Source organism: Protopterus annectens, chromosome 5.part0, assembly GCF_019279795.1.
Source record: "Protopterus annectens isolate FY-2018-M chromosome 5.part0, PAN1.0, whole genome shotgun sequence".
In the NCBI taxonomy this organism is placed as follows: Eukaryota; Metazoa; Chordata; order Ceratodontiformes; family Protopteridae; genus Protopterus; species Protopterus annectens.
Genome location: NC_056735.1, coordinates 451137876 through 451157758, shown reverse-complemented (window position 1 = coordinate 451157758; position 19883 = coordinate 451137876). Strand labels below are relative to the sequence as shown.

The 19883-nt window shown below is 40.2% G+C and overlaps 1 protein-coding gene across 3 annotated transcripts in view; it reads right to left on the bottom strand.

Moving 5' to 3' along the window:
* Positions 1–19883, bottom strand: part of GK (glycerol kinase) — a 609816-nt gene that overhangs the window by 114069 nt on the left and 475864 nt on the right. For all 3 annotated transcript variants that reach the window (XM_044072382.1, XM_044072384.1, XM_044072383.1), the window contains one exon: positions 16058–16178. In XM_044072382.1, the coding sequence (XP_043928317.1) occupies positions 16058–16178 (121 nt within the window). The remainder of the gene's footprint in view (positions 1–16057; positions 16179–19883) is intronic.

Here is a 19883-nt window from a genome sequence, read left to right as displayed (position 1 = left end):
CCTCTAGCACGGGCTGTCCCTGGGACAAGCTGAAGGGAGTCGGAACTGAATCTGAGAGTCTGGGCGGAATCCAAGAAAATAGGCTGGGGTCTCGATCCTTGGGAGAGAACCGTCTCCACCACGTCGAATGCCTATGGAGAGCACACCTCCTTAGCACCCAAGGAGGAAGCTATCCCCGGGTCCGCCGTGAGGATCGAGGCCATGGCTGGGGTAGTTGGAGCTCCAAAGGAATGGCTCGGATCTGACAAGGTCGGAGCCGAAGACAACTCCATTCCCTCGAATCTGACTCCCCGTCTTTGGCCCCGCGAGTTGCTCAAATACAAACTGGTTGGATTCGAGGAACTCAAGGTAATCGCCGGAGTTGAGGTGGGAGGAACCATTGGCGCCGGACCCCCAGCCCTGAAGATCCTCAAATCCATAAACCCCAAAAACGCAGGCTGGATCAGGGAAGGAAAAATAGGTTGAAAGAAGGGCATGGAGGTCCCCCCTCCAGAGGGAGGGGGTTCTGGCAAGACTCTCATCTGGATCTGGGTCCAAATAAATCTCATCATCCTGTCCATATCCAATTCAGAGAGACTCCGAGTTGAGCGAGAAGAAGTGACCGACTCGGATCTAGCTGGTCGCTGCGACGACCTGGATGAAGGCCTTGGATCCAAGGGCTCAGTCAGCTCTGGGGAGAATCTCGGGGAGTGGAGCCGAGGAGACATAGGTCTTGACACCTTAGAAGGTGGGCTAGGGATGGACTCCCAATCTGGAGACCACTTATGGGGCCTATCCCTCTTCTCTCCGTCTTTATCCTTCTTTCTGTCTCTTCCTTTGGCCTCCCCTTCAACAGGTCTAGTGGGAGGGGGAGTCCCAGCCTGAGGGGGAGGTTGGGTAGCAGCTGTGGGAGCTGAGGCCGAGGCTGATGAGTCCAGCGTGGAAGCAGGTAAAAGGCCTTTAGCCACCAGTTTGGCCTTCCTTTCCTTCAAGGCCCTTGGGTAAAAACTGGCGCAAACACTGCACTGCACTGATAAATGGGGAACAATCAGGCAAACAACGCACAGTGTGAGACCATCCGCCAGTGAAAGCTTATGGCCACACACTGTGCATTTCTTAAAAGTAGGTTTGGGCTGATCAGCCATTCTACACACACACACACACACACACACACACACACACACACACACACAGCCCACCTACTTAACTCTAACACACTATAAGCACTCAAATCTAAGAGTTAGGGAGGGCCTGCACTAAACTACCTTTACCGACGAACAAGCATTTTGTGGGGGAGGAAAGGGAACTAACTGACAACACACTCGCACTACTCTAGAAAAAGGACCAAAAAGGCACTTACTACAACCCTATGCTCAGAGCTACAGAGAGCATGATGCTGATGCACCAAGCGGCAAACAAGATCTGAGGGAAGGTAGGAGATGGTGATGGGTTATGGGTAAGGGGGAGGAGCTTGGAGCCTGGAGCAGATGCTTGAAAAGTTGCCAGCTCAGATCTGATATAGATCCAAATACCCACAGGTTGCAGATAAATTAAGTTAACTACTTCAGATTTCCTTATACATGTACACTACCTTACATTCTGGACATCATCACATCCATGAAATATGGCCTAATGAAGTTCCATTATGCCTCTTCCGCTCCTCTTAGTTCTAATCATTAGAGTTTGGTACCAAGAGCCTGCTTATAATGAGTAAGCATTAACTTGTATCGCTTGTTTTTGGTGAATAGTATAGTAATAATATAATATAATATAATATAATACAATACAATATGCACAACTGTGCCACCAAAATATAACCATATTTGCAGAGAGCAAATGTCTCTACAATCCACACTGGAGGGTGCCTCCAATATTCCCTTGCTTTATTATTTTCACTTTGATGTCACTATATCTCAAAAAATGAAAAACAGGATCATAGGACATTACTAGGCTAAAGACCAACAGGTCATTTTAAGCCTAGCCATTTCATCCGAATGTAATACCGTGAAAATACAAGTCAATACCAAAGACTGCATTTAGTGATGACTGCCCATGTCCAGGAGGGTTGTTGGCACAATCCCTGATAAGAATGTATGGTGTCCCATCTACTCGCCCAGATTCCTCTTGAACAGCATCATACAGGTGCTCTATTTCACATTAACTGGTAGCCTGTTCCAAAGACACAGCAATCACTGGAAGATAAATCTGTCCCTCCAGCATGTCCTATTTAGGTCGCAGGCCACATTTAGGTCCCTGGAACAGGTAGCCCTAGTCCTGTTTGATTTACTGATATGCAGCAAGTTCATTAGGTTTAGGTCTTGGATTGTACTGTAGGCCTGGCATAAGTCTCTCCTAAGAAGTCTACCATAGAGTCGATTATCCGAATGCTGATTATCAGAAATGTCAATTATCTAAATGCTGCCTTCCAAAGTTTTTGGGTAGGAAAAATCATAAAGTCTGAATATGTAAATATTATACATATTCGCTTATGTGTTTTTTGAGCTTGTAGCCCACTCGTGTGAAAAAATATTCTTTATTGTCCACTGTAGTCACTGAATGGTTGAAAAACATGCAGAACGAAACAACATTTTTGCAGTTTTTTATGCAGTTCAATGTATATTTGATTATCCAAACAGTTTGATTATCTGAACGACCCTAAGTCCCAATTAGTTTGGATAATTGACACTCTACTGCTTATGATACTGAGTATAATGACAGGGACATTAGTTGGGCTGTGTAACACACATGCTGGAGCCTCTTGAACTTTGCTAGAAACCTTTGAGGTCTCTCCAGTTGCTGCAGGTGCTTTGTACAGTACATGCTGAATGGGGCGTTATACTCAATTATGGACCAGATTAGTGCTGAGTATAGAGGAGTTATAACCTCTTTTGCTCTTAAGGCGATACCTTTACTAATCAAGTGTGCTATGTAGAAAGACTTCCTTACTACAGTAGACACATGATGGTCTAAGTTAAGGTTGCAGTCAACTTGTCCCAGGTCCCTTACCACTTTGTGGGTACTTAGGGTATTGTTGTTGATTTGTGAAGTGACATTGTTTGTGTTGAAGGGAATTATGATGCATTTCTTTGCATTCAGTTTGAGACCATGACTAATACACCAGTCGTTGGTCTGTGTGAGACCCTCCTGGAGTATACTGACATCATTTGGAGATTCAATGACTGCACCTAGTTTGCAGTTGCCCGCAAACTTGATCAGCCACAACACATTAGTTTTGACCTGAACTTCTGAGAAGTATATACCAAACAGTAGGAAGCCCAGCATTGACCCCTATGGCACCTCGCTCTGCTGGTTGACATGGAGTCACCCACTTTGATAACATGTGCCCAGTTTGTAAGCCAGCTGGCAACCCAGCTTACAACAGAGGGGTTTACATTCAGTTAGCTAAGCTGATCAGTAATAACTGAATGTGGGATTGTGTTGAAAGCCTTTGCCAAGTTGTTGAGGTATACCATGTGCACAGATTTGTCCTTGCCAATGGCCCTGGTCACATTTTCAAGGAAGTCCATCAGAGTTAACAAGCAGGATGTGCTCTTGATGAAGTTGATTTGGGTAGGATGCACGGTTTGGAGATTGCCTAGGTCTTTATTTATGAGGTCTATAATGATATGTTCCATGGCCTTACAGATGAGGCAGGGCAGGCTTATGGGTCTGTAATTCCCTAGGTCTGTTGCTTGGCCACCTGTGTGGAGGGGAATAACTGTTGCTGTTCTCCATTCCACAGGAACAAAGCCTGTGGTTAAGGCTATGATTGAAAAGGGTACTTAATGGTGATGCTAGTTCATGTTTTAGCCTGTTAAGAAGACAGCCTGGGATGTTGTCTGGTCTCATAGAGGCTGTTTTTTGCCTTGGACAAGGCTTTGAGGACCTGCTCTTCAGATATATAGGGTGGGGGTGAGGATTTGAGGGAAGGTTTGTGATGAGTTAGGAGGGGATAAGGGCGTGAAATTTTAGCCAAACCTATCCGCTAGCAGGTGGGGTCAGTGTATGTGTTATACCGTTAGTTACTAGTTCTTCACAGACTTTGGTCCTACTATTTAAGCTATGTACATAGCTGTAAAAGGCCCTATGGTTATCCTTGGCTGTACTTACTACGTTTCTCTCAAAGGAGCCCTTACAGGATTTGACAAGTTGTCTTACTTTCCTGTTGAGGCTGAAGAGGGTGCTTTTCCATGGCCTTGCCTTCATTTTTTTGGACAGCAACTATATGCATTTATAGTAAAGTTTGTTGATGCTGGATGTCCACCATGACAGCTTGTTTTTACTTTGGGATCTAGCTTTGATTCTTTCTGGTACAGCCGAGTTTATACACTTATGCAAGTGATTGTACAGGGCTATAGTGTAAGCTTCGTCATAGTTATCACAAGTGTCCAGCTTGGAATGGGACTTGGATTGCATTTACACCTTCATTTACGAGGGTACAGTTTTCCTTGGTCAAGTTTTTTTATTCTGATTCACCCTTTGTGAGTTATGGTGTTAATGCCAGCTTGAAGTTGACTGATTTGTGGTCAGATTTAACTAATGAGGGTCCGACAGTTGCAGCAGAGCATCTGTTTGACATATTGGTGAGGACCAGATCTAGAATGTTTTTTCCTGTTGTCAGGGTAAGAACAATTTGTTCCAGGGCATTTGAATTAAAGTCAAGGAACTTTTGCGCTAGCGAAATCATTGAGCAGCACTGCAAAACCTGTCTAATTCTTTCTCTGGAAGGCTGCAAGTTCAGACCACTCAGGAAGCACTCAGATATTAAGCTCTCATTCATATGTGAAGCAAGCAAATGACAAAAAAGGAAATGCAACTCAAGGATTCAAGCTCAGATTATCTGAATGAGTAACCATTATGCTAAGAAAGGGCCTGGCCATCAGATTATGAAACTTGGCTATAACACTACCTCAGATTATGAAACTTGGCTATAACACTACCCATTGAAACAGGGTTATCAGAAGAATGAGAAGTAGTCTCCCCTTCTCCTTGATGGTTCTCTTTTTGTTTGACAAACTTCTGTATTTCCTCCTGCTGAAAGCATCCTGTATTGGATATCCCAACAAATTAACCATTTCCTCCTGCTGAAAGCATCCTGTATTGGATATCCCAACAAATTAACCATGAAACTATAATGCTTGGAGACTTATATATAGACTGGCAACTTATACATTCTACTACCCCCACTGAATCCATAAACTTGTTCAACTTCAGACAATTAATAACATACCTACTAGAATCAATAAAAATTCAGGGAGACAGTCAACAGTAGACTGGATTCTTACAAGAAAAACAGACAAACTGACAAACGTAGGCTGCCTCTCAGCATAAGTGACCACATACCAAAACTCACCATAACCTAGATAAACAATATTATCTATAATCAAATATGAAATACAATCAATTTCAGCAAAGGTATTTTCAATCAAACTCTAACAATATAACTGGAATGTATTTAGAACAATGCCACTAGATACTGCTGTGGAACACTAACATACAACAGACCTTAAGTAATCTAGCACCAGTACATAATAAAAGAGTAAAGACCAACCCTGTGTCATGGCTGACAAAAGAAATAAAAAAAATCATGACAAAAGGGTTAAAGTCTAGAAAAATTGGTATAAAAATAGAACTCAAAATGCCTTTCAGCAATATAGACATCTTAGAAATCTTGCAAAACTCCATGTCAAACAGGATAAGCAAAGATACTATACCAACCTACAAGACAAACATAAAAACAAACATCACTAAATAAACTACCATACTGCGGTGGTGGTGCTGCGGTAGCGTTGTCGCCTCACAGTAAGACGTTGTCCTGTTAGATTCTCAGCCAGAGCATCTTCTGTGTGGAGACATGCTTGAATGGGCGTACCTTCATTGAAGGTTGTGCGTCAGGGCAGGAAACTCGACACGTACAAATCTACTGCCAATCATTAGCGGACCGGAGTTCTGCTGTGGCGACCCCTAACCGGGAAAAGCCAAAAGACACAACAACCCTGGCAAGACCACCACTCCCTCTCCAAAAACAGGCAATACGACAGACTCTATCCCACATTGTTTAATTCCTGCTTTATACAATCACTGTTATTTCTCTTAGACACTAATACACCTGCCCCCTCTCTCTACCCCTGCCCAGTCAAAACCACCCACAGCATTCAATTTTAGTCCAGTGCCTACCTCGCGCATAAGAAAATTGATCCTTAAACTAAAAATTACTTCTGTAGCTGTAGACCAGCTATCATTAGACTACCTAAAAATGGCTGCAGAAGTCAGAGCCTTCCCTGTGTCCATACTAATTAATAGGAAGACAGCAGAAAAAATATGTCCAATCACTTTGGAAAAAATCCTACATCATACCACTGCAAAAAGGCAGCACATCAACAGAGTTTAATAACTACAGAACAATAGTGATTCTTTCCCCCCTCTTCAAAATATTAGAGAAATGTATCCATATGCAGCTGATGTAATATCTAACCTCAAATAACCTGCTCTCAGAAACACAGCATGGCTTTAAGCCCCCAGAACAGTACCACTACTGCTCTGCAGCAGTTTACTAATATAATAAACGAATATAGAACAATGGTCTGCTTGTGTCCACCATGCCCTTACACTTATCAAAGGCATTTGATACGGTCTTGCACGAGCAACTGCTCGTTTGACTCCCTTAATAGGAGTTTCGCAATACTCTTTGCTGTGGTTTCTTAGTTATCGATCTGAAAGGCAACAAGCCATTAAATGGCAACAAATCTACTCATCATGCTAGTTTAGTTCAGTATGCAGATGATTCAACATTAATATGTGCGGCCTTAATGATAAATAGGCACCAAGATATTAACCAAAAATCTTTCTCCTCTATAGAAACCTGGCTTAAAGAATCAAACCTCCTACTCAACCCCAAGAAAATTAAGTTAATGCTTTTTACCTCAAAAAGTTGCCAAAATCAAAAGCAATTTTTACCATAAAGTCATCAAATAAAACTGTCATTGAAACTGTAATTCACAGTAAATGTCTAGGCTTTATAATAGATGACAAGTCTCAAATATCACTAGCATATACTGCACACCATTAAATCTACTCACCAGAAGCTAGGCTTCCTTAATAGGATCAATGGATTCCTTACAGATACTGCAAGAAAAATTGTAGCCACCACCTTGTTATTTCTGACTCTCTTATACACTATTCCTATCCTAACAAACTTAATACTCAAAGAAAGCAACTTGCCCCCTGCTACAATAAAGGAGCTAAATTTGCACCAATCTCCTCACAGGAACTATCATTATCATAGCTTAAAGCTACTACAGCACACAAGCTCATTCATCATGCAGAAAAATGTCCTGCACTACATAACGTATTGACCTGCTGTCCAGCAAGGGACCTCCGCTCTAGTTACAGATTCTTATTACTTACAAATACGTCAAATGATGTTGCAGGAGACTAGCTCTACCCCCAATACACTGCTAACCTCTGGAATAGTATCCCCAAACAAATAAAACTCTCCGACAAACTCAATAGTTTTAAACCACTGCTTAAACAACATCTTAACCAGTCCTGGTCTTGCACATGCTCATCTCAAATTTGAGACTTTGTCCTCATTGTATGATACTCTCCTTAAACAGAATATACTCAAACTCTCTCTGAAATGAAAAAAAAATTTTTATACATAACTGTTGCCTGTACAATCCACTAAGTTGCACATGGGCTTTCTCTTCAGTAACTTCCACCTCTGTAAAATCTTAGAATGTATAAATGTTGTGACATCCCCTCACTAGGCCAGTAATCAAGCAGCCTGAATCCTCACCACTGACACTGTGTGGAGGGACGTTTACTTGGAATACAAATGGATACACAGCTCTTTGAACAAAGTACAATTTCCCTTAAGAGCACGCAGGGCACACAGTCCGGGGTCTCGATTTCTCTATCTGACTCTATCCAGGTCCCCAGTAAGACTCCCCACTGGTACAGATGTAGGACTAAGGTCCTCAGCTGAGTGCCCAAGTGAAGTCCTCCAGCACCCTCTCTGTGAAACCAGTGTTTTGTGTCCCTGCTCCAAGTAGCTGACAAACACACACTGTGAGATTTGATTTTTCATACACACACACACACACACACACACACACACACACACACACACACACACACACACACCTGGGAAAGGCTGGCAGAGATTTACCTGCTGTGCCCCCTTTATGCCCAAAGTAAAATGTAGTTATCACCGTCACCAGGCACTCCACAATCAGCCACTTTAAGGTCCTTAAAGGGTGTCCAGTTATACTGTGTAATATTATACTAATACAAATGGTAGTAGTTGACCAAGACAGGTAGGCTTTCAGGAGTGGCCCAGGATAATTTCTATGGAACAGTGTCACCAAATAAATACAAGCACTCTCAACGGCTAAATACTTTCTAAAAGGACCAGACATAATAAAAGTTTTAAACATATTTAATAATAAATGATAAAAGAACATGAAAACACTGAATATATATATATATATATATATATATATATATATATATATATATATATATATATATATATATATATATATATATATATACATAAACCATATATAAACCATAGAGTTCAGATCATAAGAAATAATGAAAATAACATTAATGGACAGACAAATAAAGAAAACAATATCTAAACTAAGCTTCACTATATTTTACTGACTAAATCTAGGAGAATGACTATTCCCTACTTACTTAATGGAACAAGACAGATGATGTGGTGAATGGCCCTTCTTGTTGTTAGGCCCAAGACAGAATATTCAATACTGAGAGATTTCCAAGATGGCTGGCAGAATGACCTAATCTGGTCACCTGACTCTAAGTTCTCACACTATTCCCCTTCGAAACTTGAGACAGGATTGTTAGCATAGATGTGATAAGATACATATCTAAAGTTTTGCTAATTTTTATGGCAGTGCCTGGGGCTTCTCTTCATTTTACTGAGCTAATGAACAAAGGCTTCTTCCAGACAAGCCATTTCCGCTCCTATTCAGAGCTGTTTGATAAGCATGTTCATGGTCCAAGAGATGGTTCAATTCACAGTATTTTTTTCTTAAAGTAAGAAGTAAGCTAGCTGTTTAACCCCTTCTCTTCCAGTGTCCTTTGCTAACATATACACATACAGTCTTCAAATATATAGTCCTTTTTCCAGCAGGACCCACTGTTAATGCATTTTTTAACACTAGCAACTTTACAAGCACATTTTTGATTTTCAAATGCCATACAGTTCTAACATATTTGTAACACAAGCATCTGGGATAAACCAGTTTGATATTCAAAGGAAATATCATTCTTTACAGAACTCCAGCTGGCTATACTGGCACTAGTCCATATCATCACAAATGTAACTACTGTTTGTGTATAAATGTAAATAGAAATGTAACTATTCTGTGTTCAACTGGAACTTAGTATAATGCAATGTAAGCAAATGGAGATTTTCTCCCTGGGCCTCCACTGAAAATTGGTATTACCCAGTTGGACTTTCCTGGTAAACAAAGACAAATAAATAAATTTTGTGCAGGAACCTTGGAATTAGGAGAAGGGGAGGAAAGGTGTACAGAAGCATCCCTTTCCAAGGAAAACACAGGGCATCCACCTTCCAAGCCAGAGGACTTAGGAATCTGGAACAGAATAGAGGGAGCTGTCTGTTCAGGGAGGGGGGGGCAAAAAAGATCTACCTGAGGAATACCCCACCAATGGGTAATGTCCAGAAACACATCTCTGTGCAGTATCCATTAATGAAACTGAGTGCTGGTCCTGCTCAGAGTGTATGCCACTGTATTCTGCTCTGAAGGAATGTAGACAGCCTGAAGTGTCACTTAATACTGGACAGCTAGATCCCAGACTTGAAGAGTGAGCGTGCAAAGAAAGTAGGACAGTGTCCCTTCTTGCTCTTTACATATCACATCACTGTGGTATTGTCTGTGAAAACTTGAGGGGCCCTGGAAGAAACAGACAGAGACTGAAAAGCCTGAAGAGTTAAAAGGAAAGCTCTCATCTCCTTGATGTTGATGTGATCTGATCTCTGATGAGAAGGCCAGAGACCCTGGACCCTGATAGAGCCGAAAGAAGCTCCTCACCCTGTCCGAGGCATCTGAAAAGAGATCTTGAGATGGGGATGGAGGTTGGAAAGTAAGCCCTGGGTTGAGAGAAAACTGATGAATTCACCACCAAAGCTCGAGTCTGAGACAGGAAAGGAATGGAACTAGGAAATCCAGTGTATGACAGTGTTGAACCACAATGACTTGAGGTACCACTGGAGTTTCCTCATATGGATCCTGCCTAGAGGAAGCATAGGAATGGTGGAAGCCATGAATCCTACAACCCTGAGAAAATCCCTGGCTGTGACTGGAGCCAGAGGAAGAACAAATTGGAAAAAGGCAAACAGAGAAAGGGGCTTGGGTGGGAGTAGGGGCACCAGCATGGAAATGGTCTGGATCTTGCAACAGAGAAAAACATGATCCTGAGAGGGAACTAGGACTGATTTTTGAAAGTTTATGGTAAACCTTAGGCTTTGTAACAGGCAAACAGTAAACTGAAGCTCCTGAATCTGAACCTTGGGGGATGAAACCTGGATGAGCAGGTTACCTAGATATGGAAAGATCTGAACCCCTCTCATCCTGCAAAAGGCAATGATAGGAGTGATACATTTGTTGAATTCCCTTGGGGCCTGTAGAGATGCCAAAGCAGAGAACTGAGGATGCAAGGAAAAACAAAGAAATGCAAAAACTTCATGAAAAGAGGATAGATGGGGATATAAAGGTAGGCATATTTGAGGTCCTACCAAAAAGGCCTGGGGAAGAAGAGGGAACAAGGCTTGAAGGAAAAGCACCCAAAAGGAGGGGACTTTTAGAAAAGTACTGATCTGAAAAAGGTCCATAATAGGTCTCTAGGTGCCTTCCTTCCTTCCTGGTGACCATCAACATCCTGGAATAAAACACCCTTCCCTTCCTGGGTAAGGGGCACAACTTGAATGGTGTGCTGGACCAGACGTGCCTGAAGCATCTCTGAAAAGAAAGAAGACTGTTCTTGTAGAGGTTGTGGGATACCCAGAAAGGGGGGAAGAGTTTTCCACATGATGAAATAACACTGGAGGATGATGGACAAAACTCAAGAGTCATTGAATGATCGTTAACCAATTGGGATGGAACAGTGAAAGATGAAGGGACGAGGTAATCTGGCCAAGGGAAAGAGAAAGCAAACTGTCAGAAGGAACTTGGTTTGTCCTGAAAGTAGGAGTCTGAGTAGACTTAGTTGGAGGCACACACCAAAAACCTTTTTGTCATTGGGAGGGCGTGGCACTGTCTGTAAACAAAAGCAGATTTGGAGAGATAATTCCTATGGAACTTAGGGAGGTGAGAAAAATATATGTCTCAATTCCTGCAAGGCCTTGCTTTTGTCCTGGGGGAACGTTAAAAGTTCAGAGGCAGCAGCAGCACAGCCAAAAAGGTTTTTATTATCAAGAGGAGAATCCAAAAACTTAGCCTTAATGGCATCAGGTAAAGGCTGAAGATGAAGCCAAGAGTAATGCCTCAGGACAGGATCAAATACAGAAGTCATAAAAGAAACATCAGCTGCATCATAACTACACTTAACATAATGTCAAGCCACTTGATAAGTACAGCCCAACAAGGAAAGGACTGAAGCCTTCCATTCAGAATCAGGAATGTCATAAATTACCCGAGAAGCTTGAGAAAAAAGGGTTAAAACATATCTGATCATACGAGTCTGATAACTGATTGTCTTAAAGGCCAGGGTGGCAGCATTATGAACTTTTTTCCCTAGAAGTTCCATGGCTTCACATTCTTTGTCTGAAGGAAGGTGTTTAGCTGAAGGCAAAAGCTTAGGTTTGTAAGAAGAAGCAGACACTAAAGAAGGGTCCAGCAGAAGGAAATTTAAGCAGAAATTTACAAAAATCTGGCACCTTGTAAAATCCGTTAGGTTTCTTGGGGGCTGGACCCTGAGAATCAGGGGTAACAGAGGCTGCAAAAAAGGTATCTAGGAGGGCAGCCAAGACAGGAGAAAAAGCAGAGGGTTTGGGAGACTCCATCTGGAGAAGTTCATATCTCTTTTGAATATCAGAAACCTGAGAACAATTCCATCATATGAGAAACACTGTCTCCAAAACAGAGTTCTTTTGGGGGAGAACCTCGACTAATAAAATCTTCTTCCTCAGCCAATAATCCAAAGGAGAAGGGATCTGGGAGGAGTATGCCAAAGATTCGTCCCCAGAATCCAAATTCTCATCAGAGTACTCTTGCTCCCTAGGCCTCTTAACTCATTACATCAGAGTGATGCCTCCAGGTGCATATGCAGTTAACTCCTACTGATGCCTCTAAGTGTCAAATATTGCTTGTTCATATTTGCATCAGTGATTGCAAAACTATGCTCTGTACAAGGTTTTAAAAATATTTCATCTTATTTGACCTCTGTCTACTGCATGTAAAGAAATATTAACGGTTGTTTTTATGATCTTTTATATAGATATAATTTTCACATTTTTTTAAATATCTTAACAACCAAATAACACAGACAGATCTCTTTAGCCTTACATGAAAGTTCTCAGCTAGATGAATAAAATGCTCCTGACACTATGTGTGTAACTTGAGTGGTTGCTGAGATATTGTAAATTGTTTACAAAATATGCCAAACATAATAGTTACGGTGTTTACTGTGACTTATAAAATTCTGTTTAATACCAAGAACCTAAAAATACTACCACTATAAAAATAGTTTGCGCTGAAGGGTCTGCCATTTATACTTTTCATAACCTCCTATGGTTCCAGAAATATGAACATTTGTTTGAAATGTATGTACATAATTTGATTCTGTCAAAAGGCTTAAGCTCCACCCATTGGAAGTTACAGTGCAAACTTCCTGAGCTCCATTAGAGTGAATGAGTTAAGAGGAGTAGATGACTAGGTAGGAGCAGATACAGAGACTCCTTGAGAAGGCTTCAAGGCCATCAAAGCATTAAACAACTCCTGGGTAAAATCCTGCCATTCACATTGGGGATCTTTAACAGCAGAGGAAATATGCTTGTTTGTTTTTTTTTTTTCTTTTGAGGGATGTCTGACAAAAAAACAACATAGACGGAATCTCCTGCCAAACTAGAATCTGCTGTATCCCTCTTGGCCCCTTAGATAAAATCAGTTGAGCTTCCCCCAACGTTTGGAGCAGACTTGTATAAAGTCTCCGAGGACATGCAAGAAGTTGGATCCATGCCGGCTTCTGACAGGGCCGTGGCATAGGAATCCAAAACAACTGGATAATCCTCTGTGCTTTCACCAACATTGACAGAGATGTCCAGGGGAGGCTGGACAGCAGCAGAATCAGACCTGAGTTTTTTAGCCTTTTTCTTAGCAGGTGGCTAACCCTTGGGAAAGGAATACTCTTAGATAACACCTTGTGCCAACACCTTCAGACATTGACTTTCTAGGTAAATAGACAAGGAGGAGAGACAACTATGTACGGTCTTAGGGACAAACACTTGTCAGACAGAACATCAGACAGAACATTGTGTATGGTTGTCAGAAGTACACAAACAGAAGAGAGACTGCTCATGATGATCTTTATAGGGAATCTGCCTCCCACACTGACATTTTCCTTTTCTGGATGACATGTACTGCAACTATGTGTAAAATTATTTACTTTGCCTATCTTAATGTAATTCTGTAGTACTGTTTTTCATTTGGAGCTTATCTCCTCAGACCTCTACAGAAAATGGACATGTATCCAGTTAGACTGGCCCGGTCAACAAATGTAAAATAAATAAAAATAAATAAAATGTAAACTCACAAAAACAAAATTAGAAGAAGGTAAGAAGAAACCTCAACAGGACACTTATCTGAAACACAGCTCAGTGACCAGCACAGAAAAGCATTCAGACTTGACATTCAGTGATGGTGTTTGGCCTTATGGCGAAGAAGTCCTGAGGTATGGATGTCTGTATGTCACCTTTGTGCTCTACACCTTGTGTGAGGAGCATACGTGTGATGTATAACCCCTATAAATTCTAAAGGCTTTGGTGTACTGGCCGCACACTGGGCTATCCTTGGCAGGAGATCTCTTATGGGAGAAATACTGCAACAGTGATACGGAAGGACATCTAACTATAGACTAGTAAATAGACAAAACAATAAATAGCTTTGACAGTGATGAGAATAACTGGGGACACTGCCCAGCAAAGTTCACCATAAAGATCATTTGTGCAAGCTTATACTGACATGAAATACAGATAACGGTTAGAGACTGACTGCTCTAGAAAACAAATGGTCAGAAGAATAGCCAGACGATTGAGTAAAAGTCCACATATAATGAATTACTACAGTATTAACCATCAAAAGCAAAACTGTAAATTTTTATTGTTTCTTCCAGATCCAAAGAAGCCCTTTCACTTCTCTGTTCTGAATTGGTCAAGCCCATCATAGAATAGAATGGCATTTTTGGGATGTATCCTAATAGACATGTTAGACAGCTGGAGAGACCTCATAATTCCGAAGATAAAAAGATCACAGGCTTTAAAGACCTGAGCTACCAGGAGTGGCTGGAAGTCCTATTCTTGAACTCAGTGTTCTATAGATTCATTGGGTGATATCTGTATCTTGCTTTTCTGGCCACTAGGGATTTGGCAATCCAAGACCTCGTATCTCCACAAGTCAAGCAATCCAGGAAACACAAGGACCAATGATCTGAACTTGCTTAAGCAAACAAATCAAGGTGGTGAGACAGCTCAGTCATGGAATGACTACCCTTCTCTGAAACAAATTTCCACTCCTGATCAAGCAGTATGACATACACAACCAGACCGGTATTCACAAACTCACCTCTGGCATGACTGGCCTATCGTTCCTTGAAAAAGTGAGATCAGGTCTAAATGTGGGTATTGGCAAGGGGCAAATGGCCCAATTACCTTGTATTAAGTCTATGATTCTCTGAAAATATGTTCCAAGATGAGTATAGAATTAGGATTATATTGATAGCATCGTGTCTTAACTGTAGTGCCTCTCTAAATCAAACTTTAAAATCCAAGCAATCCAATTATGCCTCACTTTATCTTGTCTCCTTTAGGAATTAGTCATGAAATATTGCTTACATGACCCATTCATTACATTTATTAAGTCACCCTTTGTAGGAAGAATATTATTCTTCTATTTTGATTTTTTTATCCACATTGCACCTCAAGAAAGGTAACCTGAGGAGTTAAGTATACAAGTTAAGGCTGCTAAAAGGACTATGGAGCTGTCAGGTTGGTTGACTCGGCGGTTGTACTAAAGAGTGAAAGGGCAGTCTGGAACTTAAGAAAATTATGCTGACAATACTGAAGCAACTTGTTAGAAAGAATTAGCAGTTACTAAGGGGGTAGGTATGAGCAAAGGCATAACAAGAATTGTGGATAAGGTTTACCACACTATTGGTATGCCACATTTATTTATTATATACCACATGTATTTATTATATTTTAATTCATATTTATCATAGCTAAACATTATTTGCCACTAAACATTTCTTACCATGAAGTTACATGAACAAAAATGGACTCCTCTTCACTAACACAGGCATCACGAATAATTAGCCTTAGCTCTTTGTGAAATGATTTTGCACATATGGATATACAAAGTAGTGCAGCTGAAATACAAGGAAAATTTGCACCTCAGTTTGTCAACATTTATCTTGGTACATGCGAGAATCTTCTCAGCAGTGCACCTGTTCATGAAAGAGTCCTTTCCTCAAAGGTCTGTGACACTAGTAAAGCCTGGAATTATGGTATCTCTTGGTATGTTTTTAAGGGACTTTTAATCACTTGGGTAATTGGGGCATATGGCCTTATTTTGGACATCTCTCAATTTTGTTTCTATAAGTAAGTGAGCAGTGATGAAGGTTTTGAACTTCAGCTGTCAGTAGCAAAGAATTGTGCTGTTTTCTAACAAAATACTAATCAGTGATGCAGCAGTGTGTCCATGCCATCCAGATGATTTACTTATGTAAAACAATAGTTAATTAAAATAAAAGTAAACAAACATTGGTTAGGAAATTTATTTTAAAGCAGTGCATTTTATCAGATTCTTACCTACTGGAATACAAAGGATATCTGCCTGAAGTTGCATAAGCACCTTATTCACAGTCATTCCTCCATCTACTTGAAGCTGCGTCAGAGGGATTCCACTGTCCTTGTTCATAGCATCCAAGATCTGAAACAATGTATAATAATGTTAGAAAGTTGCTACATACAACTGCATGCTATATATAGCTACTAAGATTGAATATACATGCATTTATTTATTTTATTTTATTTATTTATGTAAAATTCACAAAATAAACACCGGCAATAGGTAATACATCATATGATAATGACTTGGTATACCACTGTGTCAGTGACAGAAACACCACTCTTTGGTACAACCACCATAGACATGCATACTTTAATGTTTGAATTTCTTATTGCTAAATGCTTATCGTATGATGTATTACCTATTGTCGGTGTTTATTTTGTGAAAAGCCATGGCAGTACGCAACTTTAGCAGGGCAACTACCTCCCTTGTCTGAGAACTGTTTAAGGATACTGTGCTGCTCAAAAATGAACTACAAATAATAAAGGACCTTTCACAATCCTAAACATGAGTACGACATGTTATTGCCCATCTATAATGAATGGCCTTAGACAGTCTACCCTAAGGGAGATGAAACGAGATAGAACTGCTCACCACATATATCTTTGAGGAGTTAAAACCACTAGTTTTGAACAGCAGACTTCCCTATCCAAGAATAATACCCAAGTCAAAGAAAGAATAACTGGCTACAATAACTGACTTGTTAACTGGTATCATTCTAAAGAAATCTACTTTGTGTGTGTGTTTGTGTGTGTGTGTGCCCGAGACCAGATAGTCAGCAGACCCTCCTACTTTGCCGGGGATGCCTGTATCTCTCTGCTCTTGGGTTCTACATGCTGGGTAATACCTTTGCCTTCCCATTTTCAAGCAATGTTCAACTCATTGAGCAAATCTACATAGCAAATTCAAATTTGAATAGTACCAGGGATGTGGTGCTCATTGCTAGAAGATTAAAAAAAAACAAAGCAAAACACTTCCATATTTACATACTTACCAAGACTTGGTTTCAAAACAAAAAAGCACTCCAATCTTACCAAGGTACTGCTCCTGTCATGCATCAGGACAACTGCAAACTGTGAGGGCATATACATATTTATTATGAACCCCATTGTTTTGAGCAGATATTGTACTATACCAATAGAACTTTGAGGTGATAGCATACCTCAACAAAACTGTTGCTCTAACCACAATTACCTTTTACAGGACACACTGATTACCTACATCAACTTTATAAGTTGCCCAGCAATACTATTAACATTTTTAGCTTCTTTAATTCTTCTTCTATCAACTGGCAAACTTGGCAGACTTGATAATATGCTCAGAAATTGCTTGGATTTGTTAACACCAGCTTGCTAATGCAAATTGACCCTGACAACACCAGGGGTGTTAATTTCCTTAATCTTCTCCTTACAAGTTTCTCCCCCTCCTTTTTCACTACAAATTTTTATCTTTGTGGTAAACTCTGACTATCTAGCTACTACCTTTAGCCTCAAAACAAATCTCCCTCTCCATAAAACCTTAAAGTATTTTAAGATTATCCTAAACCCATCTTATTACTACTTGCAGATAACCTAGACAAGTAAAACTGACATACTCCACAGAAAATAACATTCATGATTCCACTATTGCAATGGCATACAACTCAGAATTCTACCCCCTTACGAAAAGATGCACAGAAAAAGCCACTCCCATCTGCTCAAGCACAGCAATAGTTTCAGAAATAAGCAAGAGTGGTGGAACCCTCATGTAAATCAGCTTTATAAGAAAAATAATACAAAGACCCTCACCCATACTCAGTGGCGGCTGGTGACTTCAAATCAAAGGGGGGCTGCAGGAGATAGCTGAATGGGTGGGGTCAATGGGAAGGGGTGGGGCTATGCTCAAAACCACAAAAACTAACTTTAATTAAATATGCTGCCCTGGGTGCCAAACCCTCATCATGAGAGTTAAATCAAGACAAATGAAGTGTAAAAGAATAAAAATATTTCAATGCATTGGCTGCATGACAGCTTACTTAATATCTAGATGGAAACAAAAAGGTTGTGAGGCATGAAAAAATAAATTACTTTTTAAATACATTACTGGAATGCCAGTCAAAATCAAGTATAAGAAAAACAAGCAGCACTCAACTCAAATCACTTCTCCTTGCCCTGCAGTTCTAATTATAATTTATATTCAGCTTTATTAAAGTACCAAGTAACATGCTGAAAGTAGCAATCTCTGTGATGCCCCCACTTGTAAAAATGTTTCTCATCAAAAAAGACCTGCTGCCTGTTAACGGTCTACTTGTTTTATAGGGAAAACATGATCAAAGTAAAAAATGAAAAGCAAACAAGAAACAAGCTCAAGATACATTGCTTAAAGGATTACGGTACAGATTATGGACCACACATGAATAGCATTCTGTTTAGTTTACGGGTAAAGCCCTCAGAGATCACTGGAAGTCTCCAACAAGTGTAATGAGCTTCTTAAGATAATGTAATCCTGCCCTTTATTACAAATACTGTCATATGCATTTCAATACCCAATGCTTATACATTATCTAGTTAAGTATTCTCTGCATGGCAACAACAGAAAGGCTTCAATGTTGGCAATTCTTTAACAGGATGCTTATTAAAACTTACTTGCATGTTATGATCTCAGACAAGCTTACCTGATGGTCATTAAAGCATTGCTACTTAAAACACAGAGCAACAGGCACTTTCTGAGTAATAAGCATAAATCAACAGTACAAAAATATGACAGAAACCAGATCATTCTGCAAAATCAAGAACAGATGAAAAGCCACTGTAGTACTTGTGTCTACCTTGGATGGGGGGATACCCTGCATATTTACATTGCATAACTGCTCCTTGCCTTGCTTGGACACATCCAGAGTCACTACATGGGCGAGTGGGGTGCAACAAGTATGTCACAATTTGAAATGTCTCTGGCTGACTGTGATGGCCCTGACACATTTGTCATACCTCGCCCTCAGAGCAAGAAATATGGGTAAAGCCATACATAGAAGTGGGACAAAGGCCCAAAAATAAGGACAATTATTTTAAATGTTGCTCTTATAAACTTAGAAATATAATAGAATAGTAGGTCTTGCATTAGTATGGATTTTCTGAAGGATATGAAATCTGAAACTCAAATGTCTGTCATTTTCTAACTTCAGTCTTTAATGATTTACCACTAATTTGCCAAAAAACCCACAATTTTATGAAAAATGGACCAAACGTGATGCAAAAATATAAAATAGCCACACAATACAGCTGGGAACCTGTCAAAGAAGGGACACTTTTTTTTAATATTAGTACTGCTAACTTGAGCAGCTGACAAAATAGAAGGATCTACATGCATTTCTGAAATAAAAGTAATGTATAACTGATTATTACAGTTCTTTCTTAATTGTAAACCCTCCATGTTTTCTCCCAAAATTGCTATTTGCGGAGGGATTATTAGGGGAAGAGCAACATTTTGAGCCAAATTCGGGGACAGTTGAGAGGTTTGGCTATGCCTAATTCTATAAAACAATTTATTTGCATGTACCTCTCAACCTGTTAATGCAATAAATCTGGACAAGGCCAAATATAGTGGGGGAACATATAAACAGTACTAAAAATTGCTCTTGTATAAACTGAGACAGTTGATAGAATAACAGGTCTTACTTTAGCATGCATTTTTCTGAAGGTTATGAAGTCTGAAACTCAGTGTGTCATTATTTAGTGACTTAATTCCTAAATGATTTTCCTGAAAACCACAAATTTTATGAGGAACAAACCAAAAATAAGAAGCAAAAAT